This window comes from Microtus oregoni, unplaced genomic scaffold (genome assembly GCF_018167655.1).
Source record: "Microtus oregoni isolate MIOR12 unplaced genomic scaffold, Mior012 000000F_ref0000247, whole genome shotgun sequence".
Classification (NCBI taxonomy): Eukaryota; Metazoa; Chordata; class Mammalia; order Rodentia; family Cricetidae; genus Microtus; species Microtus oregoni.
Window position 1 is genome coordinate 69,209,567 of NW_024543059.1, and position 25,971 is coordinate 69,235,537.

Sequence of the window (25,971 nt, forward strand, 5' to 3'; positions counted from 1 at the left end):
GAAGATATGAAAATGATACAAAGATTCTTAAATGCTATCAGAGTATTTTAGATGAGGAGAACTAATGAAGAATGGAACACTTGGCTTGGTCATGGCTGGATGCAGATGTGGATGTGAATGTATAAGTGCTCATTTGAAAGTTCTCCAGTTCTTGAAGGCTAAAGTTAGAGGAGAGCCTGGCTATGAGGGAGCAAAGGAAGAAAGAGTCTATCAGCAAGGCAATAATCACCTTTAAATAGGACCAGCAACTTAACTTGCAGTACAAAATGAAAATACAAAGCCCCTTGGTTCAAATTAGTTAGCATTTCAAGGCAATGGCAGCAGAACATTAAAGCAAAGGCAAGGTTTTGTAAGCCCCGTGTGACTATGCAGGTCTTCACCCAAGAAACCAGCCCAGGGTACAGATGAAGATGCAGGCACTTTATTGAGTGTCTTCTGTTGGGAATTTTTGCTGGAAAGGGTTGAAAGGTGGAGTTCTGCCCTCTATTAAGGAGGGAGTCTGATGCATGAGAAGCAGCATATTTGGGGCTGCTCATGAATGAGAATGAGATGCCTTGGAGAATAAAATGTTGGTGAACACACTTTGCTTACCAATTCCATAGAGTCAAACAAGTGGTGACTTCAGCATTGAAAAGAAATCTAAAGAACTGTCAAAAGGCTATTAAAGGCTATTGAGGACCAGACCCAAAATGAAATGTGAAGTCATTGGGGTTGAGGTGACAGATGTGAGGTCATTAGAGCTATGAAGAACAGATGGGACCATGGGATCATGTCCCTTATCTGCTGACATGGTGCATGCTCCATGGCCAGGAAAAGAGATTCCTTTGACGTAGGATCTGTTCTCTGTGTATCATTGGTAAAGAGAAATTTAAATCAACCTTGAAGAAGTATTTGGGATGTGACTGTGGTGGATAATGGCTGAAGTGGACCTGAGCATCTGATAAGTGATTGGCAGTATTGACTTTACCACTTCTAGAAAGGCCTTGGTATAATGCATCAATATGTAAGTCATAGTGTGTGATTATGCTTAGAACAGTAACACCAGAGTAAGAAAACAAGAATTAATGACTTTTTAATAAATATAATATCATAAAAGTGTATCAGCGAGTTCCCTATTTACTGACAGGGTAAAATTTACTATAACAACAGATTTGAGAGATGATATCTGAGACAGTCAAAAAATATTTTACTTTTCACAGAGTCAAGTAGCATAATATAAGAAATAATGAGGATCTGAAAGTTAGATAATTACTAACAATTTTCTAAATATGATCCTAAATTGTGCTGCTTATAAGTAGCAGTTGAATTTTCTATTTCAGTTCCGCAGGATGTGTGTGCATGCATGTGTGCATGTCTGTGTGTGTATGAGTGTGTGTGTGTGCATGCATATATATGTGTTGTCTGTCTTTTTCAGTTAGGGTTCAAGGAAATATTCTTATATAAATGGTGTTTATCATAATTTCTATAAAGTTGATATCCAATAATATTTACCAATTCCCAATTAAATGCACTCTTCCTGATTGACATTTTTTTTCTGGATTTGGTTCCCCAAATATGGTCTTCATATTTTTATTTCTGTTCACAGCTCAAACTTCTCCAATATAATTAAATATTGGAATTTTTAGTTGCATAACTTTAATCATCTCAGAAGCCTTAACAGGCCCTTGTATTAGCAAAGAAGACCCAAGAGAACTTCTATGACACAAACTGGGGAACTATACAACATTAATATTTTTATTTTATTTTAATTGTAAGAGATTTTAAAGTTAGATTAGCTAGGTTTTTACACACAGAGAGAAATAGAAGAGTCAGGGTCAAGGATATGTACTTGGAAAAGGAAATGTTTACTGGCTTACTTATGGCCAATCTGTTAGTCTGTAAAATGGTTCTGATACCCTGGGATGGGAGGCTATGTGCAAGAAAGGGCAAAGATAAAGAAACTGTGTTCTTACTGTTTTTAAGCTGCCAAGCATGGTTTGGAGCTGGATGAGAATGTGAGAGATATCAAAGTACTAAAAGTAAAATTCAATGAGCATGCATTTATATGTTTGTATATGGTTAAAAATACAAACAAGATAAATTTATTTATCAACAGTCTAAGATTTGACCACTAATAAATGTGGTGGGCACTTTGGTGAAGGAAAACTCTTTGGCGTGCTTAACCTATTGCATTTTTTTTATTTAACAGAATCCTGGTGAGATATTCATCCTGTTGAAAGATGAGCTAATTGGTGAAATTCTGGAAGTTGAATTCATATCAAACAGCAAGCGCCTCAGAGCACGGCCAACACGCTGGAGTAGGAGCGTCTGGTGTATGAGAGCTGCAGGTAGAAATTTGCAGTTTTAATAATAATAAACCTCTCCCCGAGTTCCTTTCTTGTGATTTATGATAAATGGTTTCACTTCCCTCAGAAACTTGAGTTTGCTCTGCAGGTGCTTCCTGTGTTATTTCTCACATATTCAACATTGTTATTATTAATCTGATTTGCAAAAGTAAGGTTGTGTAAATCCTTAGAACTTGGTTTGTATACCATTTAGGGAAGTGGCTGCCAGTAACATGAAACATCATTAAATATGTCAGTGAAATGTACTTGGATATATAGTCGCTACTAAATATGGAATTAAAATTATTTCCTTTATGCAGCATGAGGATTCACAGGTTTTTTATTTTTATTAAAGAACTTTGTTTTCTTTTCTTGTGTCTCCATTCCAAGCCTTGGGAAAGTTTTGGCAGTTTCATAAAGCATAATTCTTTTTCGGTATTTTCTAGTACCATTTCTCAGATATTCTCATCAGTTCCTTTTCTCATTTGTGAAGCTACCCATTTGAGTACTCATATGTCCTAGCTCCATTCTAAACTGGATTCGATTCCCAACACCCAGTTTGAGCGGCACATAACGGCTTATGCTTCCAGCTCCTGGCGATCTGAGACCCTCTTCTGGCCTCTCCATGACATACCCACACACAGATATACAGGCGCCTGCACTCACATGTACATACTCACCCACACACAAAAAAAAATTAAAATAAGGCTTTGCAGACACCGCTGTTCCCTCTCATCGCTTGCTGCAGCCATGGTCAACCCCACGGTGTTCTTCGACATCGCGGCCGATGGCAAGCCCTTGGGCTGCGTCTCCTTCGAGCTCTTTGCAGACAAAGTTCCAAAGACAGCAGAAAACTTTCGTGCTCTGAGCACTGGAGAGAAAGGATTTGGATATAAGGGTTCTTCCTTTCACAGGATTATTCCAGGATTCATGTGCCAGGGTGGTGACTTCACACGCCATAATGGCACTGGCGGCAGATCCATCTACAGAGAAAAATTTGAGGATGAGAACTTCATCCTGAAGCATACAGGTCCTGGCATCTTGTCCATGGCAAATGCTAGACCAAACACAAATGGTTCCCAGTTTTTTATTTGCACCACCAAGACTGAGTGGCTGGATGGCAAACATGTGGTCTTTGGGAAGGTAAAAGAAGGCATGAACATTGTGGAAGCCATGGAGCGTTTTGGGTCCAGGAATGGCAAGACCAGCAAGAAGATCACCATTTCCGACTGTGGACAACTCTAATTCTTTTGACTTGCGGGCTTCTTACCCACCAGACCATTCCTTCTGTAGCTCAGGAGAGCACCCCAGCCCCATCTGCTCGCAGTACCCTGTAATCTCGGCTCTCACTGAAGTTCTTTGGGTTCCATATTTTCCTCATTCCCCTTCAAGTCTAGCTGGATTGCAGAGTTAAGTTTATAATTATGAATAAAAACTAAGAACTGTAAAAAAATTAAAATAATTTTGTGAAATTATTTTGAGAAAATAATTATTTTTTAAAATGTAAGCCTACTTGCTTTTGTTTGATGGCATTTTTTTTTCTAAAAACCAGGGGATAAAGTTATTGCAAAAACTTTAAAAACTATGAACCTTGTAAATATTTTTATACAAAAAGATATTTAATCTTATAAATATGGAAATATAAAATGTTTATACTTGCAAAGTATATTAGGTACTTTGTGAGTCCATTATAGAGTTCATTTATATTTACAAGTCAGCATTGTATGTTCACGTGAGTGACTCCTCCGTGCCTCTTCACTCAGCTGGCGCTGGGGTTGGGTTTTCAGAAGAGAAACCTTTATTCCAATAACTTAACAAATATCCAGACGCTGCTTCCTATTGTGGAAAAGACTTGCAGAAATGCGAAGGGGAGAACCCCCTCCATTCTCTTTTACCTTCTTGCTCATAGCCCCTATTACCCTATGTAACATTCTTAAATGATGTAATGAATAACAGTTTCTAAGTAATTAGTTTCAGAGTTCAAACTAAATCTAGTTAAAATAAGTCAATACAGAAACATCAATATTGCAAATTAAGAAGTACTTAAATAGTATTTCCCAAGTAGCAGATCAAGATGCCAAATAAAAGTATACATATTAAGAATATTTTTTTGCTTCATATACCTAATATCAGGATTAGTAGAAAGGATAAAAATAACAAAAGTATCTGAAACAATTAGAAAAATATATTTTAAAAACATTTCAATATATTGAGATGGGCTAAGGTTTTTTATTATTATAAGATACTTCAAAGTGTAATCAAGAAATGCAAAAATAGACAAATGAAAATCTATTTTAAAAAATCTTCAACACAGCAAAGGAAATGATTAAGAGTTCAGAGCCAGCTATAGAATGGGAAAACTATTTACAAACTACTTGATAAGAGATTAATATTCAGTATATATAAGAACCTTAATAATAACATAGAAATCCTATTATTTCTTGTGCTTTTTTTACTGCTTTCTTTTTAATTTTGGTATACTTGTTTTTCCCCCATTTGTTTCCTAAAGGAAACATAGAGTTGCATGAATTGGGGTGGGGGTAGAGAGTAAATGTAAGGAGATGGGAAAGAGAAAAGTGTGGTAAAATATTTTGTATAAATTTTCAGTTAAAAAGGAATAGGAAATCATATAAATAAACACTTAAAAGAAGAAATAATCAACAACTAAGTGCCAAAATGCTCACTAATCATAGAGTAATAACAATCACACCATCACTGCTCATCATCTCTCTACATCAGAATGGCTATTACCAACAAGACAAAGAGTAGCAAATCCTATGCAGGAATGGAGAAGAGAATTCCTATACTGTTTGTGAGAATGTAACAACGTATGGACAGAATGCCTTCTCAGAAAACTGAAAGTAGCATTGCCATCTGACCCCACAATTCTGACCAGGGCATACCCCAGTGGGAAAAATAATTTATTAAAGGAGGAACCTGCATTCTCATATCTGTTGCAGAAGGGTTTATAATAGCCAAAGAGTGAAATCAGCCTCCATGCTCATTAATAAAGAAATGGGTAAATAAAATGTGAAATTTATATGTGTATTTGTATGAATATTATTCAACCATATAAAAGATGAAATCCTGTGTATGCAGCAACAGAATGAAAAATGACAAATATTAAGTGAAATAAGCCATTTAGAGCAAGACTTATACCACAAAGTGTCACTCATTTGTGGAATTTGAACTGAGCTAAATCTTAAATAGAATCAATTTAATTTATTTATTAATAAAATTTTAATTTAATTAATTTTTGACTTTTTATGAGAGATAATAGCACTACTGCATGTTTTCAGCTGGTAACAAAGCAGAGAAAATCTAATTCCATATTCAGTGACCTTCGGGAGGAAGGAAATTCTCATATTCTTTTTCTAGGTAGCATATCTTTCCCTTTGACCCACCTCAATCTTGGAGTCTGAATTTTTTATAATAGCTATTTATTTAGTTACTATGTATATAATGTTCTGGGCACCAGATCTCATTATAGATGGGTGTGAGCCATCATGTGGTTGCTGGGAATTGAACTCAGGACCTCTGGAACAGCAGTCAGTTCTCTTAACCTCTGAGCTATCTCTCTAGCCCTAGGCTGAATTTTTTACCTGAGAGAATACCATCTAGTTTGGAGACTCCCCCAAACTTTCAGCTCAATTATTTCTTGTTTCTATGTTTCTATAATCGCTAGATTTTTGCAGGAAACAAATTTTTCCTAATGGCATTTATGGTTCAAGCAATTTGAAATTATAATAGTTCCAGTTTATAGCTGAGCCTTAAAAGTATGCTAAAACTTTCTACTAGAGATATTAACTAATTTCTACATAGAAGAAACAGAGTATTCCTTTGGTACCAGCAATACCATGAGGAAAAAAACCCAATAGCTTAGGGAAATCTAATTAAAAGTTGAAAGAAATATGTAATCCATGAACAAAAATATTGACTCACTTTATTAATGATGAAACTGTACTCTATATAATATAAATTATAACTTCATATCTCATGAACGAAACATGAAAAGTCTTTTAGGACACACGGTTTACTATGCTGAACTTGCATGGGAAAGAAGCAACTGATTGGTAAATTTCTGTTTAGTTTATGATCTCTAGGTATCATAATTCTGGAAAACAAAGTGTTTTAAGCTGAGAATTATATAAAATCTACTAAAATCAATTTTGTTTGGCTCTGTGAACACCAACTTCCTGTTCACCACACAATCACCACATTAGCTTATGGGATGTGCATTACAGCCTTGGCACTCTGTTCTGATTTCTCTTACTCTATTGGATATCTATCTCTTTGGTAAGACAGTGACACTTTTCAGTGCATATCACTTCACAAAATGTGTTACATATCTTGTCAAGAATGTGAAGAGAGAAATTTTAGCTTTATGATCTTGTTCAGTTTAAAATCTCCCCCACCCCGCCACCTTATTTTTGGCTTTGAACTTACCTTGAAAAATGATTTTAAAAAAAAAGTGTATTAACGTCAGGAGATGACTCAAATTAGTGTCTAACCTTTAAGAAATGAAGCATTCACAGCTGTTCAAGGATGTTGATCTTTTCATTAAACTCCTTCTGAACCTCATATTTTAAATAACATTTTTAGAAGAATTTGAGAAATATCTCAATGGCAGCATGAAAAGCTGTTAAAATTTGTTCTTCAAATAGATCCAATGACAAATTTTGCTTATATTTTTTACACTACAGCATTACTTTTTAATTGAAACTACTGTTTTTTTTTTAAAATGGAAGTCCTCAATTTTTTATAAAAATTTAACTTTGTTGGTATATTACAGTAGAATTTGAGGTAGGCTTTATTAGTCACTTTGAACAACTTGTTGACATGAAGGCTTTGGGTGGGTGGTGGATAGGTGGATGGATCAATTGGTAAGTGGATGAGTAGATGAATAGAGTATGCAAAGCTCATCCTGAAGTTTCTGGATATACTTGCTTTCCCCAGGTGTTGGAGGAGGGAACCAACCACTTGTTGGTTCTTGGCTGCCTGGATAGCCTGAAATAATCACACAGAAACCATATTAATTAAATCACTGTTTGGCCTGTTAGCTCTATCTCCTTATTGGCTAACTCTTACACGTTAATTTAACCCATTTCTACTAATCTATATCGTGCCACATGGCATTGGCTTATTGGGTAATGTTCCCAGCGTCTGTGTCAGGCAGCAGATCCATGGCTTCTCTCTGACTCCACCCTTCTTTCTCCCAGCATACAGTCTAACTTTCTCTGCCTAATTCTGTTCTTCTCGGCCATAGGCCCAAAGCAGTTCTTTATTCATTAACCAATAAAAGCAACACATAGACAGAAGGACCTCCCATACCACCCAGAATTTCTTATTCTAATCAATTGTAAATTATTCTTTAATGTCAATAAATCTTACTTCTACACAAAATTTCTAGAAACTTGCACATAATTAATGGATTTCTGCTTTATAAAATTGAAACAAACACCCAAGTTTAAAGAATAGATTCTTTTTGCTAAATTCTAAAGAATTCTCTAAAGAGGATTTATATCCTTACAAAAAAAGTATATCAGTAGGGAGAAATAATTTAGTACTTTGTTTTTTCTATAATTTTGGTATATGTTTTTTTAAGTTTATTTAATCTAAATATGTACATTTTATGTTTTTAAAGCATGAAATATAGAAAAAAATTTAAGTGCTGAAAGTTAAATGCTAGAACTCCATAATGACTTCCTTTGTAGCTTACATCATTATGGTACAGTGTATGCATTATACTTGGTGCTTAGTTTAACACTTGTTTATGTTTTGTAAGATTTTCCGGCTGGTTCAGTCACTGTCGAGATCCACTGTGATGGAATCATCAAGGCCACAACAGAGATGAAATACTACTCAGTAGCCAATGCCACAGAAAGTCCATTTAGAATGTCAGACCCCGGCAAGAGTATATGCCAGGTAAGTTGATCTTTCTAACCAGCTCATCACTGTATATGCAAAAGAACGAATGCAGAAAGGGGGGATTCTTGGCTTGGTGTAAGGTTTGATAGAGTGTGAATGGATGAATGATCCACGGTAAGGGAAGAAGTCAGCCTCTGAGGGCCAGAGACACAGACAAATGACTTTGCCTCAGTCAAGTCCTTCTAGACAATTCCAACAAGTGACAGCTTGTCCATTACAGCATGGCTATCAGGACAGACTCAATTGAAACTGTTATGGAGAAGATAGATAATAGAAGAGAGAGAGAGTCATAGAGCACCCCTTGAGAAATGAATTTCTTTACTTAGATGTGAAGAACACAAAACAAAAGAAAATCAGGTCATGTACCTGTAAGTCTATGTCAGACAAACCTAGCTACCACTAAATGGGAACTTGGGGTGAATCTCACATCTACTTTCACGTGAATGTTTTTACATAATTCTTAGTTTTAATTGTCACTGTTACCTGACAGTAAAAAAAATGATAGAATCATCTATGTTCTTTAAGTGTTCTGGACACAGGATGGGGATTTCATGATGTATTACTGGCCTCCCTGAAGAGCCCATATGTGTGATCTTTTCCTATCAGTGCTGGGCATATGGAAGAATTCTAAGGAATCTTCAGGGAGCTTAAGCCATTAGTCTGGTTTCTGCATTTTTTACGCGTGACCTATTTTAATAGGAAGAAATCTTGCTCAATATGAAAATGTATGACTTACATGTTTATTTCACTGAGTTTCAGAATAAAATAAATATTTTCATGTAAACTAAAAATAATAAGACTTGATATTATATGAAAAGTACAAAATGGTGTTTGCTATTTTACAATTGGAATTATAAACTTCACTTAGTTGGTCTCACTGGGAGAAAATGGCAGAGGTGAATGCAAGGAAAGGGAGAGTTGATTCAGTTGAATGATGTGATCTTCAGACTTCCCCTTTGAGATCTGTAACAAAACTGTCAACGACAGTGATGTTGCCAGGCTGCCCGGAGCCTGGTGTGATAGGCACTGGAGTCTTTACTTATTTTGCGTGAAACTTTCTTCTTCGGCATTCTTTTTATGAGTGTCACATTTTAGAACAATGGGAAAAGCAAATGTCTTAGAAAAGGACAAACAGTGAAAAAGCATTTGTCAGCCTGGGAAGTCTGAGAACATTTGACAAAAAGTCTATATTGCAAAACAAGTGCAAACATAAAAGCTTGAAATACAGATTGCTTTATTTTCATGTGACAAGTCTACCTTGTCTTCTACTAAAAATTCTGTTGATAACTAAAACTCAATAAAGGAGATATTCAGCATTCTCCTTCTACAGCTAGTATAGAAGTAAATTAGTCTGCAAATACATGGGTTTCATGCCAGGGGGCAGTTTGTATATAGTGAAAATTAAATGTATGACTTCTAGATACATTTTTCAGATAAATAATGTACAAGTCATGATTTCCTCTGTAGCGTGAAGTAAATGCACAGATTTTAGGAAATTAGGAAAAACTGTTTATCTTTACCTTGAGAATGAAATGGGAAGTGAAAAGCAGTATTGCTGTGCCTTGGTTTTCCTTCTTCCCCAAATCCAGGGGCCTGTAAAGGGAAGACAGACTAGATCTAGCCTTGCACCAAGTCTGTAGAGGCAAAAGCAGTCTATGGACAACAGACTTCTAGCTGGCAAAGAAACACATGAGAGTGAGGGTTAATGTACTTGGATGGGGAGAGACGTGGAAATTTTGCTGGTGACCTCTGGGCCCAAGAAATACTGGGGGATTAATGCAAGTGCTCTGGGCTCTGGGCAAGTAAACTAGGCCCTAGGCCCTCCCAAGTGTTCCATCAGATTCTAGAAAGAGTGGTCATGCTTCAGCTTCTAGAACATGGCCCTAAAGCAGACACTGCATGAGAACTGGGGTTCCTCTAAATCTGCACAAATATCCTGTAAATCACTGTCACACCATAAGAAAGATTTGTTATTTGATGGAGGAGGAACTGCAGAGACTTTTCCTTAGTGTTTTTAAAGGCCAGTTGTATACAAACTGCTTCTATGAGTTTATATAGAACACCACAGTGATTAGTCCTTTCTTCTGACACTGTCACTGAACCTAATAATTTGTCTACTTCACAAACAGTCCACTGAGTACCTCCATTCAAAAGCCAGCCTACATTGTAACCATCCTACCCATAATGGTTGTTTATTTGTAAGGAAACATACCAGCAAGTGTGAATTCACCCTGCCTGCTTGCCTGAAATGGCATACTGTAAAATTTGCTGTCAGCTTCCCTACATGGTTTATGGCAGATATAATTTCAGTAACCATGAAATTATTAGCAAGATCCTTCTATAGCCATTTAAGTGCTATTGGGTATATATAGTCTAAACCCAGTGTGAATTTGAGGACAGAATAATTAATGAGAAATTGGTGGGTTTTATTTTTCAGTTTTCCTAGAACTCAACAATAAGAGACTTTATTTGCCATTTAAAAGCTATTGCACACAAAGTAATAAAGCCATTCTATGAATTTTAATAAAGAATTAATAAAAGAACTGATTTGTTTTGTTTTAATGATGTCCATTAGGTTTTAGAACATTTTAGCTCAATGAACTTAATGATCTCCTTAAATCAATCATCTTTCTTTCTTTCAGGGGTGATAATCCTAAAATCCCAGTACAGAGACTAATCAAGGTTCAATTTCTAGTGCATCACTTAAAACAGGGAGTGTGAGATATTCAAATGAAAAACTTCTAAACTTAGTTTGGTAGGGCAATTAATATTCAAATACTGTAGATAGAAATACTTTAATTTATCGTTAACTGAGATAATTAAAACCTGTGAGACTTTCTTCCCATTTACATAGGTGTCTTGGGGACAGCAAAAATGTTAACTTTTTAAAGAAATGACTGAGTAAGATTCATAAATGAAACTAGGTCAAATGCTCAAAGAAAATAATAATTATTGATCAACATATGATCATCCTGTTATTTAAAAATGTTAAAGTATTGTATTCATGTTTATGTGTATATATCTATCTGCCATATGTACACGGGTGCCTGCAGAAACCAGAAGAGGGCATCAGAATCCATGGAGCTGGAGTTGTAGGTGGTTTCGAGCTGCCCAACATGGGTGTTAGGAACTGAACTTGGTAGCTCTGGAAAAGCAGCAAGTGTTATTATCTGTTGAGCTGTCCCTCTAGCCCCATTCAAAAAATTCTTGAAATATAAGAAATAATTCTTCTTAGCTATACTTCTTTTCAGTAAAAGGCATCTTTGCATTGCATATTTTTATCACACTGTATATTTTACTTTACACACAATAAATATTATTTTCATCTTCTCACTCGGTATACTTAATTTCTTTTTGTTAAGTTGTGTATATTATTCAATCTGTGACTTGCTGCCTACAAATATATATTTAATAATACTTTTATTAGTTCTTTGTGAATTTCATACATTTTGATCATATTCATCTTTCCTCCCCAAATTATCCCAAATCACCTACTTTTCCTCTCACCCAACTCTGTATCTTTTTTCCCTATCTTTTTAATTCTGTCTAGTTTACTGGTATGGGGCTTGCTCTGGAGAGTCGGCTACTTACCAGGGGTCACACCATTAAAGAAAACTGACCTCCTCTCTCCCAGCAGCTATCAAACACCAATAGCATGAAAACTGGGGCGGTATCCACGTGCACCCCTCACCCCCCGTACTGGGACTCTCTCTGGCTTGAGCTTGCACAAGTCTTGTGCATGCTGTTACAACTACTGAGTTGGTGTATATGCTGCTACTCTGTGTGCTGTCTCCCTTCACCTCTCATTCTCACAATCTTTCTTCTCTCTCCTTTGTAAAGACCCCTGAGCCTTGAGGGGGTTTATATAGACATTCCATTTAAGGCTGAGTACTCTACAGTCTCTTATTCTACGGACCTTGATCAGTAGGAGGTCACTGCCTTACTGTCATCTACTTCAAGAAGACGTTTCTTTGACAAGGGCTGAGAGAGGCACTGACTTACGGACAGCAATATATCTTCATGGTTTGTTTAAATATACTCGGTCCATTTAGCAAATACTTAAGACAATAAGACATTGCTATGAATTGGTTAAAAAGTAAGACAATACCTCCTGAGTAAATTGGGAGCATGGGAACCTTCGGAGAGGGTTGAAGAAGGGGATGGGGGGAGGTAGGGAGGGGAGCAGAGAAAAATGTAGAGGTCAACAAAAATCAATTTAAAAAAGAAAACAAAGGAAAGATTATCTCATTGAAGAAAAAATTATTTCTCCAGATCATGTGCCAATGGCGCACACACCAGCTGATGTTAAGACTGGAAGACGGTGGAAACATCAGGAGGTGTAGGCCAGCTGGAAAGAGTATGTCATGGAGCTGTGCCCTTACAGACAGATCTTGTCCTTAGACCCTGCTTGTCTCTCTCTCCCTGCTTGCCAACTTCCAAGGGGAGCAATTTGTTTCAGTCATACATTTCTTGTATTGTGGTTCTGCCTTGGTAAAACCAGCTGACTATGAACTTAAATCTCTGAAAATATGAACCAACATTGACTTTTCACCCTTGTCATTTCTCTCAGGCATTTTGTCTCAGTGGTGGAAACCTTGACAATATAAAATTCAGTGGGGTTGGAGTAAGGAAAGGTTCTGGCTTGAGAAACTCCCACTGTGAGAATTTGCTCCGGTGTGCTTCTGTATCCTAATTGTTTCCTTAAAGGGTAATTTCTTAACCCAGTTAATTTTGTGGTTGGGGCTGTTTCCTTTGAAGATTCTCTTAAGAATGATACTGGAAACCCCTTCTCTTTCTAGTAATTTTCTAAATTTTCCATTAGACTCTGTCTGTCTCAAAATATCGATGCAAACCTTTTGTAGGCGGATGCTGCTTGCTCGTTTCCCGGCTGCCCAGACCCCAAATAATCACACAAAAACTGTATTAATTACAACACTGCTTGGCCCATTGGCTCAGGCTTCTTATTACGTCTTAACAAACCCTTCCTATTTCCATCAGCCCTGGTTGATACAAGGTGCAAATGCAGGGAGCAGCACCAGTGTTTTCCAGAGTGCTGACTTGCAGCCAACTTCTAACGTCTCACAGAATGGGACACTCAAACACATTTCAATGCTCAGATACAAGTTCCCAAACCTTTCCAGAACCCTGGCTTGTCAAAGCATTCCTTTGTGTTTCCTCGCTGTACGATCCTTTAACTCTTTATTCTTTCAGGTTGCCGAGTGTTCTCATTCATCCCATGCACAAATATAGCACTACACTTCCTGCCACCCAAGACACTTGATGACAGGATGGGCTTTGTTTCTCATTTTTGTAAAACCACCATTTTTCACTCAGTTACTTCCTCGTATATGGGGCACAACTAGTTTTTATTACTTCTGGGTATGAGGAAACCTCAAGCGACACCCTCCTCCCTGATACTATTTGAATAACGTAGTGAAAGAATATAGACCAAGGATGCAAAGAAGAGAAGTGAAACTAGACCCTGGAAATACACCATGGTCCGTGTGTGAAACAACCTGCTTATACAATCATGAACTCTCCAAAGTGTGCTGTGCCAGGCAGACAAAGAACTGGGCTGCGTCTCATCTTTCTTTTGCTACCATAATGGATCTTGAGTTATTACCCTTTCATATCGACTTAGAGACCATACAAAAGCTGTCTTATCTTTCTTAGGAATATTAAGGAAATATTGTTTTGAAAAATGCCTGAGATATTAGCTCTCTTCTGAAAGGCTACATATTATCTCACTATTCTGGATGATAGCAACTTGGCAAAGGAGAGATTTGGATGGGTCGTGGGTATGAGTTATAATTTCTTATTAAAATGACATCCACTGGTTTCATAAGAGATGGGTTTCTTTTGTGTTAAATGACTTTTTCAGGTGTTCAATGAAGAACCTACAACTCTTGCTCTCTGTGGTTTCTTCAGACTGAAATGTCCCATACGTTTATGTTCAGAGATGAAATGTTAATTACTAGATTATAACAATTCTCCTTTCAAAAGGTTTGAGTTTTAAATATGTGGAGGTGCTCCATATCTTCTTTTTAAAATTAAAATGGAATAATTATACACAATGACTTTTCACAATATGATATTCTAACATCTATCCACCGCAAAGTGATAAAAATTGGGAACATGGGGATCTTGGGAGAGGGTTGAAGGGGAGGGGAGAGGCAGCAAGGTGAGCAGAGAAAAATGTAGAGCTTAATAAAATCAAAAAAACAAGAAATTGTGTCATCATTTTATAAGCCATTTTCAAAAAACACTTCATTGAATATGTGTTATACTTATTTAAATTATTAAAGTCTTGCCCTATACTTAGCAATTAGTTCTTATAAATTATTGGTAATAGATGAAGATGAGAAAGTCAGTCTCTATGCTTTAGTTGATGTTATGATAAAAATGATTTCTAGAGTCTAGTCTGTTTTTTCATTAATATCATCAATTCTGTTATGATACAACTTTCATTTCGGTACACTTCCTCCTTTGCTGATGCTATCAGTCCTGCATTACTAAGACTCACAGAGGAGACCTGGATCAGAAGGTCAAACCATTTTTCTACCATATTATTTGCATGTCAGTCAAGGTGACTTTCTAACTACACATATAGCTATTCAGCAGCAATACAAAGTAATTAAAAGTCTCAAGTTTCTTTGAGTTTTAATGTTTATTTCGGTATTCATGGTCACAATGTTAAGAAATGACTCATTCAGAAGTTAGAAAAATTAAGTTGACTAGGGAAAATATCATATTGTTTTTACTGAAGACATATCCTTTTTAATTAACTTAATAACTTCTTGGAAGGAGAGAGAGAGAACTTTTCCTAACCTTCTAAATCAGTGCTTCTCAACCTTCTCAAGGCTGTGACCCTTTAACACAGTTTCTCATGTTGTGGTGACCCCCAACCATAAAATTAGTTTTGTTGCTACTTCATAACTATGATTTTGGTACTGTTGTTAATTATATTGTAAATACCTATGTATTCCAATGGTCTTAAATGAGCCCTGTGAAAGGGGAGCTTCACCACTAAAAGGGTCAGGACACACAGGTTCGGAATTTCTGCCCTGAAGCATTTTCTCCACTTGTGTGCACACCTGCTTCGTTATAAACTATAGTAGGAAATTATAAAATGTGTGATACCCACTATTTATCAAATCCCTCTAAATGGCAGGCCTGGTTTACTTTCTTCTCCTTCCTTGTGAACAGTGGAACAAAGAAGGTGCCTTCAATTTCTTTCCCTCAGATACTTAGTTCTAGAACCATTCTGTATGTGATAACTTTCTATTTTGTAACACACTAAGTTCAGTTAGTGCTACCTCTGTGGGCATGGATGTGGGGCCAATCACTGGAACATGAGCTTCCTATCAGCTAATTTTAAATTTCCTTTGCCTTTGAAAACAGAAAAGCATGAAGGAGCTTGATGGCGTGCTTGCATCTCTATTCAAGAATGAGATACCACACTATGAATTCAAACCTCTCCAAACTGAAATTTACCCTCCAAAAGAATGTGAGTATTTTTCAACAGTATTATTTTTTTTATTATATTCCAATCTCTGACTTTTTAAGTACTTATGTTGCCAAGTAACTGCCTATTGTTTTACATAACTCCTATCTCTTAAGGCCATACTATAATGGAGAAAACATTTAAATATATTTTGTTAGTGTATGGATATGTGTGTATGTGCCTGCATGCCACATGTGTGGTGTGTGTGTGTAGACATGAACACACATGTGCAGGAGACAGAGGACAACTTTTGACCATCAATTTTCTCCATCCACCTTTACATTGGTCATGGGGACTCAGATCAGAAGGTTTGATCAGCAGGCACTTTATCCACTGATTCATTGTGTCAAAATCAATAAGACAAACATTTAAAGGTCCATGTACTTTTTCAATCACAGACTGTAAAACTGTGTGTCCATTCTAAAATTAGTAGACTTAACCTCATGAGTTTTATTCTAAGAATAGGTTTGAATACATATATTTGTAATAAATAATATTTATCACATCATTGTGTGTAATTACAGTATTCCTAAGATCAATGGTTATGTAAATTTTGACATAGATATTAATGCAACTATCAAAATTAATTTTATCATGCTTTTTTGCTGGCTTGATATTTCAGTGTTGAATAGTAGACATACATAGGAGTGTGTAAATTGGTTGTCTCACCTGTTTACAGTAATTATGTGGGGATTGTATAATGTAAGTACTTGTGTTTTTAAAAAATCTTAACAAATGGGCATTTTCTTGTTTAAAAATCTGCTAAGTTTGTGTGTAGGGGGATACACACTCATGTTGAAGATCAGAGGACAACTTGTGGGAGTCAGTTTTCTCATGTTTGATCTCATGGAAGAAACTGAGATTATGAGACTTGACTCCATGTGCAAGAGGCATTACTTTCTGAGCCACCACACTAGCCTCCGAATGGACATTTTCTATGATTACTAGTTATTGTTTGTATGGTACAAAATATATAAAATATACCAAGATAAGACATGTAAGAGCTATCAACAAAAGTTATATAGTCAAATGTTACTGTGAGCTCACGGTCTATTTTAGAAACATTTTTGTTTCTGCGTAGTTTATTGAAAGAATGTTTAGTTCTCTTGGCATGCAGCATCTGTAAACACTGAGATATTGTGGTGAATGAGACAGGCACAGGGCTAAGAAATATGTCTTTTCCATAACAAAGGAAAAAAAGAAATATAAGTCTAGTATTTACATATTAACACTTAAAGTTTAAAGCATTTTTTTTTGGCTAGTTTTTAGTTAAGCACATCTATTGTGAGCCATTCAGGCTTTAAGGCAGCAGCAAGAATCAACTGAAGCCCAGCTGATTGTGAGGCAACTAAATGTATAAACAGCTGAAGAACCATGGGGGTCTATTAAGAGGGAAGGCCAAGAGACATGCCATCTTTTAAGAAGTAAGAGAGTTAGATATGTGAACAAAATTTTTAACTCTGTTATTTACTTACAAAATAAGGTGCCAAATTCGGGCTGAAAAGGAATATAACATGATTTTTTAAATTCAAGATGCTTATAATTTAATTGAGGAAATAAGAAAATATGCAGTTGATGATCTAAACAATGTGACACATTTGGCCTATGGGATTGTCAGAGGAACATACATTAATTTCCATTGTCTGCTTCAGCGGTAGGACTTTAGATCTCAAATGATGGGGCCCAGCAAGGAAGAGAAGGGAGATAAGAACTCTAGATGAGTGAAAGTATACACAAAGCTATGAGGATGAAATTGGGATAAAAGAGAAAAAGATCCTACGACAGAAATCTTCATAAACTTTTTCAGCATCATATTTGTTTAGGTTTATGAAATTGGAACTATAGAGTTGTAGAATGTGGAATGGGTTAGGCCTCTCATTTGGTAGAATTCTAGATAACTCTAAAAGAATGAAAATTTGGGAGTTTGTTTGTGATCTGGTTTAGGTCTGGAATGCTCTGCAAAAGTCCCTGGTTAAAGGCTTAGTTCCCAAATTTGTTGAGAGACATCTTTGAAGCTCAGGCTTACTGTGGTGGTTTTGGGTCACATGATATAGCTTACAGGGAGATTATAGGTTATGTGATACATCTGCTTCAGTTGGAGTGTAGAGTCCCAGCCCTTCCCTTTCTCTTTCAAATAATGGTCAAAATAAAGTTTTTTTTTCCTTCTGAGTTATCAAGGGTATTTGATTCGTAAATAAGGAAAAACTTGATTAATGAGGAAGGATGAGCAGGTCTATAATTCAGTGCTGAAATGCTTCATTGTTAAACATATTGTCTGTTTCTACATATTCTAGCTTAGATACATGGAAGACTGGGATATTGTGAGAACTGTACCCATGGGGAACTGAAAACGTGGTCAACATTGACATTCTTATAAGTCATGCAGTGACCCACAGACATCTGTGTTTATTTAAAAGCAAAAGCTATATTAACGAAGATTCTTATTTTATTACTTTCTCACCCAGTCTGCTTTTAAAAAGGTATTTTAGGAAATTCTAAGTTCAGTTCCATGACTCTTTTCTAAAATAAGTAAAATACTGTTCTAAGCCCATCTTAGTCATTTTGCCCTTGTCTAGACAACAAACTTCCTCATTTGACATTTATTTTTATGCTTTACTCAAAGTAGAGGATAGGTAAAGATAGGGTAGATGTGTACAAGAAGTAAAATCTGCTCCGGTGTTCTCTTACGTTGTAATGATCTGCCTTTGACTTAAAAATGACCTTTATAATGGAGAGTTTTCCAAATGGAAAATATTATCCTGCGGAGTAGAATGACAAGAAACATTTAAACAAACTTGGGATAGTCCTGTACTTTAAGACTGTAGACACGGAAATCATAGGAAGGATTTATATGTGAGTCTCTAGTATGTGGATCACTGTGGACTGAGAAACTGGTGTAATGGGTTGTCTTCAGCAATTTTCACTGGCATTCAAGATACTAGAGCCGAGAATATCAAAGAAAAACACTAAAATGAGTCAGGATCATTTTAGGCATCTGCTTCATTAGTTCTGATTCATACATGAGCGCACCTGGTTAGTCCCTTATCAGACAGGCTGAATACAGCTGTGACGATCTGCAGACGGGGCCAGGACGGCACACTCAGCCAGTGCAACTGCAGCAATGCTTCTGGAGCTCTCAGCTCTCTGGAGTTGCACGCCACTTCCAGCAGCCCACTGCCACAGTCTCTTAATGTCTACATGTTCTACACCGCTCTTCTCAAGTCTGTGCGATGCAGAGTATTTCCTGTCAGAGGTGGGAAGAAATGTCACTTAGCTCACTGTCAAAGTGGGAGACAGTTTAGGAAAAGAGGAACTGTATTATTTTGCCCAAACAAATACATCCACCAAAAATGAGAACTGGCTCAGCTAAACTCAGTAAGCAACACCTTTGTCTCCCAGGTGAAAGAGAAAGGAATTCTAAGGCAAAAGAAAACAAAACCACAAAAATGTACTATTACTAGCCATAGCTAGCATCTGTGTTTTGTGTTTAATTGTGCCAATCACGAGGTGAAACACCTTACATTAGTTAATTTAATTCCCTACAATGCTCCTGTGGTATTATTTAATCTCTACATCACAGAAGAGTTGCTGGGATGCCAGTTGTCAAGTGAATTACAGAAAACGTAGCTTCCTCAGCCACATTAGGGCAGGTGAGCATGTACACTATGTTGGGTACTTCCAGAGTATTGAGGATCATAGCAGCAGAGAGAAGAGATAGAGATATGGATATAGTGACAGAGACAGATAGGTAGGTAGGTAGGTGGATAGATACATAGAGATAGATGATACATAGGTCTATGTATAAAATACATTAATATATATGAACCATGTGTATATTTAATGGACATAAATATATGAAATATACTGTAAAAATCTGTTTTTGTATGTGGTGAGTGTGTGTACATGTGTATGTGTGCATGCCTGTAAATGAGAGTTCACACCTTCCATGGTGTCTCTGTAGGTGTCACAGAACATCCTTTCGTATCACTTTCATTTCCCACCTTGTATATAGGACTCTGTGCTGTTCATGACTACGTCCAATAGGATAGCCAGCCCTCAAGATTCCAGTGGTGTCTTTTCTCTGCCTTCTGCTTTACTGTAGGAATGCTAGTTCTGCAGTCACACTTTTCTGTACCCGGCTTATGTGTTGCTGGAGATTTGAACACATACCCAAACAATTGAGCTTCAAGTTCTTTACCCACTGAGCCATTAGCCTATACTCAATATAGGACATACACATTTATTAGGTGCCAACAGACAAATACATATATATCAAAGATAAATATTCTAATAATTAATTCTCCTGAATAACCCAACATTAAATGTTTCCTAATAATTCTCATGTTATACTTTTATTTAATCTTGGCATTATATTTGATACTTCTCCTTAAAACTTTGTTAAATTCCTCCTGGTACTATTAGCAAGCCAATGACTATCTAGCTTTCATCAGGGCCTTGTTTATTTTATTATATAAGTCATTTAATGTGTTTAAAGAATATCTCAGGTTCCAGACAACAGAAGACCTGAAATAAATACTGAACCCTCCTTGCTAATGGGCTCAGGCACTCCGGCCTTTCACATCCATCAATTCACTGCTTTCCACTATATGTTACTTGGAGTTCTGTGAGATCCATGTATGAGAAAATAAGCACAGCAATATCCCTGAAAGGCGTGGTCCTCAGTGGCCAATCATGTGATCTCAGCCGGTCCGTCTGCTTCCATGCTTCAGCTGTTCCTGGTTATCCTTTTTCTATTCCTTTGCAGTAAACACACCACAGGCACAACATTGGAATTTTATAAATAATATTTTATTTTCATTTGTTAATTGCACAGACTGGCATTTAATTATGATATTTTATACATTGTTCATTTTCAATCCTCTATGACCATACCTACCTGTTCTTCTCACTGTTCCCCTTCCTCAGTTGTCATAGTTGCCCACAGTTCTTCACTTAGGGCTGGGAACCTGTGAGGGTTTTTTTTTTCCCAGTACATATCAGTATATCAACTGGTGTCATTGTTCATGTTTTATTTAGGCTACCTTATTGTTGAGATAGACAGACAGAAAGTGTGTGTGTGTGTGAGGGGGGGGGACATCTAATGGTTGATGGAGCTTATCCATCAGCTAGGCTAAACTGGCCAGCAAGTTCCAGAGGGTCTCCTGCATTATAGGTCACCAATGCTTGTATTGCAGAAACAGGCAGTGTCACACCTGACTTTGTTTTGTTGTGGTGGTAGCATTAATGGCAGTGATGGCAGCAGCAGGTTTTTTTTTTTTGTGTGTGTGTGTGTGTGTGTAGTTGTGTGTTTGGTTGTTGTTGCTACTGATGCTACTGCTGCTGTTTTGCTTTTCTAATGTGCCAGAGATGTTAGGGAGCCACACTCAGGTCCTCGTGCCTGGGTGGCAAATCCCTTACTAACTGAGCCATCTCCCCAGCCCCTTTCCCTATTTCTTTGTATTTAAAACACAGGGAAAACTACTCCCCTGCCACCGAGAGTCTGTGGCATAAAGCAGAAGAATATTAGAATTATTGTAATCCTCACCCACAGCCTTCTACTTTTAGAAATAAAAGAGCTGAGGAGCAGGAAGGTGAAGGAACTGTTTGGAGAGCCAAAGATTTCCTGGCTGAGCTGGGATTAAAATCTGCATCACCTGCCTTTTAATCGCTTTCTCATGTGACTCACTGTTTGTCCCAAAGTGGCCACCTGGCCTCTCACTCTGAACGAGTGAATGTTTAATATCCAAGAGAGTCATTTGTGAGAACAAACAGATTACGTGTCCTGCACTGTCAGCTTCCATACCCTTCTCACTGTCAAATGTTAAATTAATTCTTACATTTTATAGCTGGACATGCTCCATTTTGTCACTGTACTCACCTAGGTTAAGCTCTTAAAAGCTCCGGTTTGAGTCTGCCAATCAACTTCTTGGCCATCCTTTTTAGGATTCTCTTAGTTTAAGCACCCTGCATAGATGAGCATACTACGTGACTCAATTCCCTTGCTGCCCAAAACCGCATCTGCTTTCTTGAACTTGTAAAAGACATGTCTGATCAGATGTTTCTTTAAAAGATTACCTCAGAATTTTTAAGAACCTTAGTCTCTTAAATTTCTATTTGGCAAACATTGGCTGAGAGAGCTAAAAATGATAATTGTTCAGGTGAGGGGGGGGACCCAGCAATTTTGCCATATCTTACTGTAAATTGTAGCTTTGTTTATTTATTCCTTGATAATAAAATTAATACAAGAAATCTTGATTAATTAAATGAACGCTTGCTGGGAATGTCAGGACATGTGTGTAATTCCAGCACTATATGAAATCCTGTTTTTTAAAAAAACTAAATAACAATTTAATGAAAATTGCTGTGAATAGGAAGAGTTATGTACTGAAATTTAGCCAAGCTTTAAGTTTTTGTGTCTTTTGAAGAAATCTATTATTTTTACTTTAAAACATTATATAAACTGTTCATTTACTAAATTTTGTTTGTTTAAGGAAAATAACTAAGAACAAAGGCTAATTGAACCCCTCCCCTTATTAGGATGTATAACTTATGTCTGAATGCTGCCCACAGCCAAACAAGAACAAGCAATTCAAAACTCAGTTTCGTTGTTGCTACGTTACTGCGTATATAGTCAGTTTTTGAGAAGGTTTTATAAGGTGCTGAGAAGAAGGTATATTCTTTTATGCTTGTATGGAATATTCTATAGATGTCTGTTAAGTTCATTTGGGTCATAGCATCTGTTAGTTCCCTTATTTCTCTATTAAATTTCTCTCTAGTAGACCTGTCCAGTAGTGACAGTGGGGTATTGAGGTCTCCCACTATTAGTGAGTGGGGCTTACTATGTGATTTAAGCTTTAGCAATGTTACTTTTACATATGAGGGTAGCCTTGTATTTGTGACATAGAAGTTCAGAATTGAAATTTAATCTTGTCTTGGCTGGCATCTGTGGTCTCTTAATGCCTGCATCATTCTTGACCAGAACCTTCTGACTTTCATTGTTTCCATTGAGAAGTCTAGTGTAATTCTTATAGATCTGCTTTTATATGTTACTTGGCCTTCTTCTGTTGTTGATTATAATAAAATACTCCCACACTGTCCCATAATGGAGAACATTAAAAGGTTTCTTTGTTTAGGGGTAGACTCACAGATCAGCAGTCCTCTGCATGAGTGGGGGAACAGGAACCAAATCCAGCAGCCAAGGAGCCACTTCTATATCTGTATATATAGCACATATGGCCATGCCCAAATTGGTCCAGTATCTTAAAGGCTTTTGGCTTAAAAAGTTCCCACAGAATTTTTCCTTTGCAGCTCTTAATATTCTTTCTTTATTCTATATATTTGTGTTTTGATTATTATGTGGTGAGATTATTATTATTCTGTAAGCTTCTTGTATTTTTATAGGCATATCCTTCTTTAGGTTGGGAAAGTTTTCTTCTATGATTTTGTTAAGTATATTTTCTGTGCCTTTGAGTTGGACTTCTTTTCCTTCTTCTATCCCTATTTTAGATTTGGTCCATTCACGGTGTCCTAGATTTTCTGAACATTTTGTGTTAAACTTTTGTTAGGTTTAACATTTTCTTTGACTAATGAGTATATTTCCTCTATTGTATCTTCAATGCCTGAGATTCTGCCTTCTATCTCTTGTATTATTTAAGTTTCCAATACAAATGATGCTTCTGTAAAAAAATTAATGACAATACATATATAAACAACTTTAAGGAAAAATATTTAGTGATCATATGAACTAGTGTTAAATCCTGAAGATGACTGTCTTAATTAGGGTTACTACTTCTATGATGAAACACCATGATCAAAGCAACTTGGGGAAGACAGGTTGATTTGGCTGATACTTTCATATCACTGTTCATCTGAAGGAAATCAGAGCAAGAAATTAAACAAGGCAGGAACCTGGAGGCAAGAACTGATGCCTCCAGGCACATAAAAGTGTGCTGCTTACTGGCTTTCCCTGAATGGCTTGCTCAGCCTGCTGTCCTATAGAAGCCAGAACCACTGGCCAGACATAGCTCCACTAACGATGTCATGGGCCCTCCCACCATCAATCAATAATTAAGGAAATGTCCCTGGCTGTCATTTTGTTAATGTCAGAGGCATTTAAAATATCAGCAAAAAATCTTTTTGTTTTCGTCCCAAGACAAGGCGTCTCTGTGTAGCTTGGCTATCCTGGCACTTGTTCCATAGACCAGATTGGCCTTAAACTTCTTGTCTCTCCCTCTCAAATACTGGGATTAAAGGTGTACATCACCACCACCTGGCTAATGAAAAAATCTTGATACACATTCACTGTAGTTCTCAAATTACATATAGGTTCTAGATTTATCCATCCTATATTCTGATACTTTGCAATTCTGCCTTTTCCCACCGAAGATAACTACCAGTGAAAAAATATTTTTGACTATAACCCTGGCAACTACTTACAAGGATTATTCCTGTTTTCTTATAGCCTGTGACAGGCAAGTTATTTATGGCCTCTCCAGAGTTTCTATGGTAATTTTGTCTTAGCTCACTGCCTAGTGAACTATTTCCTAGAAAGCATTATTGTATGCCTCCTATTCCCTACATAGCTAGGGAGATGGGTCCAGACAAAGCAGATACTCAATAAATATGCTTTGACTTTTAGAAAGGAGAAAACAAAGAAGAGAAAATGCCCCCAGAGACATGCCTACAAACTGATATTATAGAAGCATTTTCTGAATTGAGGCTCCCTCTCCTCTGATGATTCTGGCTTGTGTCAAGTTGACATAAAACTAACCAGGATAATGATGATCAAGGAAAGGCACATAGTAGTAATATAATAGAGTCATGGGTATATCACCTGGTCAGTTTGAATTCTTTGACATTGGACACTCAAGATACAGGGAGGAGCCACTAGACAGTGCTGGCCACTCCTTCCATTGTGTAGAAATAGATTCCCAAGTAAGTTATTTGTTGTTTTTAACATAATATACTAACTTGAGGATACCAAGATAAGTTGTTGATGTTAAAGGATGTATATATTCCTGTAATTAGTAAATAATTAATAAAACACTGAAACTGAATTACGAGGGACTTAGCCTGCCAGACTGACAGGATGCAGGAACTATGACAGGGCATGCGTTGGCAAGAGATGGCACTTGAATATTATATTTTCTAATGTAACAAAGAATGAGGTAACCACGGCATGTGAGAATTTAAATTACCAGATTGATATTTGTATTGTTAAGTTTGACCTGTTTTGATCACTGTAGAAAATTGCCTATAATGAAAGTCATTGCAAATAAATAAAATTTATGAATTGCGTGTTTTCAAGAGAATACATTATTTTTATTGAAAGTCGGTAGAGACCTTAAATCATGTCAATGTTTGCCAATAAAAATCTTGCCTTATAAAATATTTGCAAACTTTGACCCATTGCATATCATACAAGAAAGGCCAAGTACATTTTTTGAAATGTGAACAGTAAAACACTTGTAGTAATTTCAAACCTGCTCCACAATTAAGATGCTAGTGATAATAGTCGTTTGTATTTATTTTAAGAAAACAGGAAGGAGTGTCTTCATTGCAATGACAGTCAGTGTTTTCTTACACTTACGGAAGTTCTGCTCAGCTTTCTGGGTGTGATTCTCAAGACTAGGTTGTATTTGGCTATTTCATGGCAGTGCAAATATAATATATTCAACCTTTTATTTCATGTGTGTCTCCAGATACTCATGCCAGAGAGCTCCCAACACTTCTCCACTGTGCAGCCAAGTTTGGCTTAAAGAATCTGGCTCTTCATCTGCTTCAGTGTTCAGGGGCAACCTGGGCAGCCAGGATGAAGAACATGGATGGTTCAGACATGCTGCATCTGGCTGAAAGGCATGGTCATGAAGAACTCAGGAAAATCTTGGAAGACGTTCTGGTAAGTCTTTCCCTCTCCTTATACATCTGCAGCTTTTTCTTTATGTGTACACGTAATATAAACATGAATATATTGCTGTTTTCAAAACTTTGCCCTTTCACAGCTAGGAATATGGTATCAGACAAAAGCATCTGTTGCTTCAAAGTTGTCCACTATCTTCAGAACATTTCATAAGATCCTTGAGCCTCTCCAGTTATTTACAGAAGTCTCACCCCACCCATTTGTCCCTCTGGCATCTAGGGAACCTTTTCAGTATTGGAGAAGAGACAGCCAAAAGGCAACGAAACTATTTACCTTCATTTCTTTGCTTAAGAATC

General features: G+C 36.8%; 2 protein-coding genes across 2 annotated transcripts in view; both read left to right on the plus strand.

The window, feature by feature from the left end:
* Positions 1-25,971, plus strand: part of Bank1 (B cell scaffold protein with ankyrin repeats 1) — a 220,510-nt gene that overhangs the window by 61,502 nt on the left and 133,037 nt on the right. The window contains exons 5-8 of the mRNA XM_041679911.1: positions 2,189-2,327; positions 8,110-8,249; positions 15,654-15,759; positions 25,458-25,654. Of these exons, the coding sequence (XP_041535845.1) occupies positions 2,189-2,327; positions 8,110-8,249; positions 15,654-15,759; positions 25,458-25,654 (582 nt within the window). The remainder of the gene's footprint in view (positions 1-2,188; positions 2,328-8,109; positions 8,250-15,653; positions 15,760-25,457; positions 25,655-25,971) is intronic.
* Positions 3,072-3,595, plus strand: LOC121449699 (peptidyl-prolyl cis-trans isomerase A-like). Its single transcript, XM_041654350.1, has one exon. It carries the CDS (start codon positions 3,075-3,077, stop codon positions 3,567-3,569), a length of 495 nt encoding a protein of 164 aa, XP_041510284.1. The 5' UTR covers positions 3,072-3,074; the 3' UTR covers positions 3,570-3,595.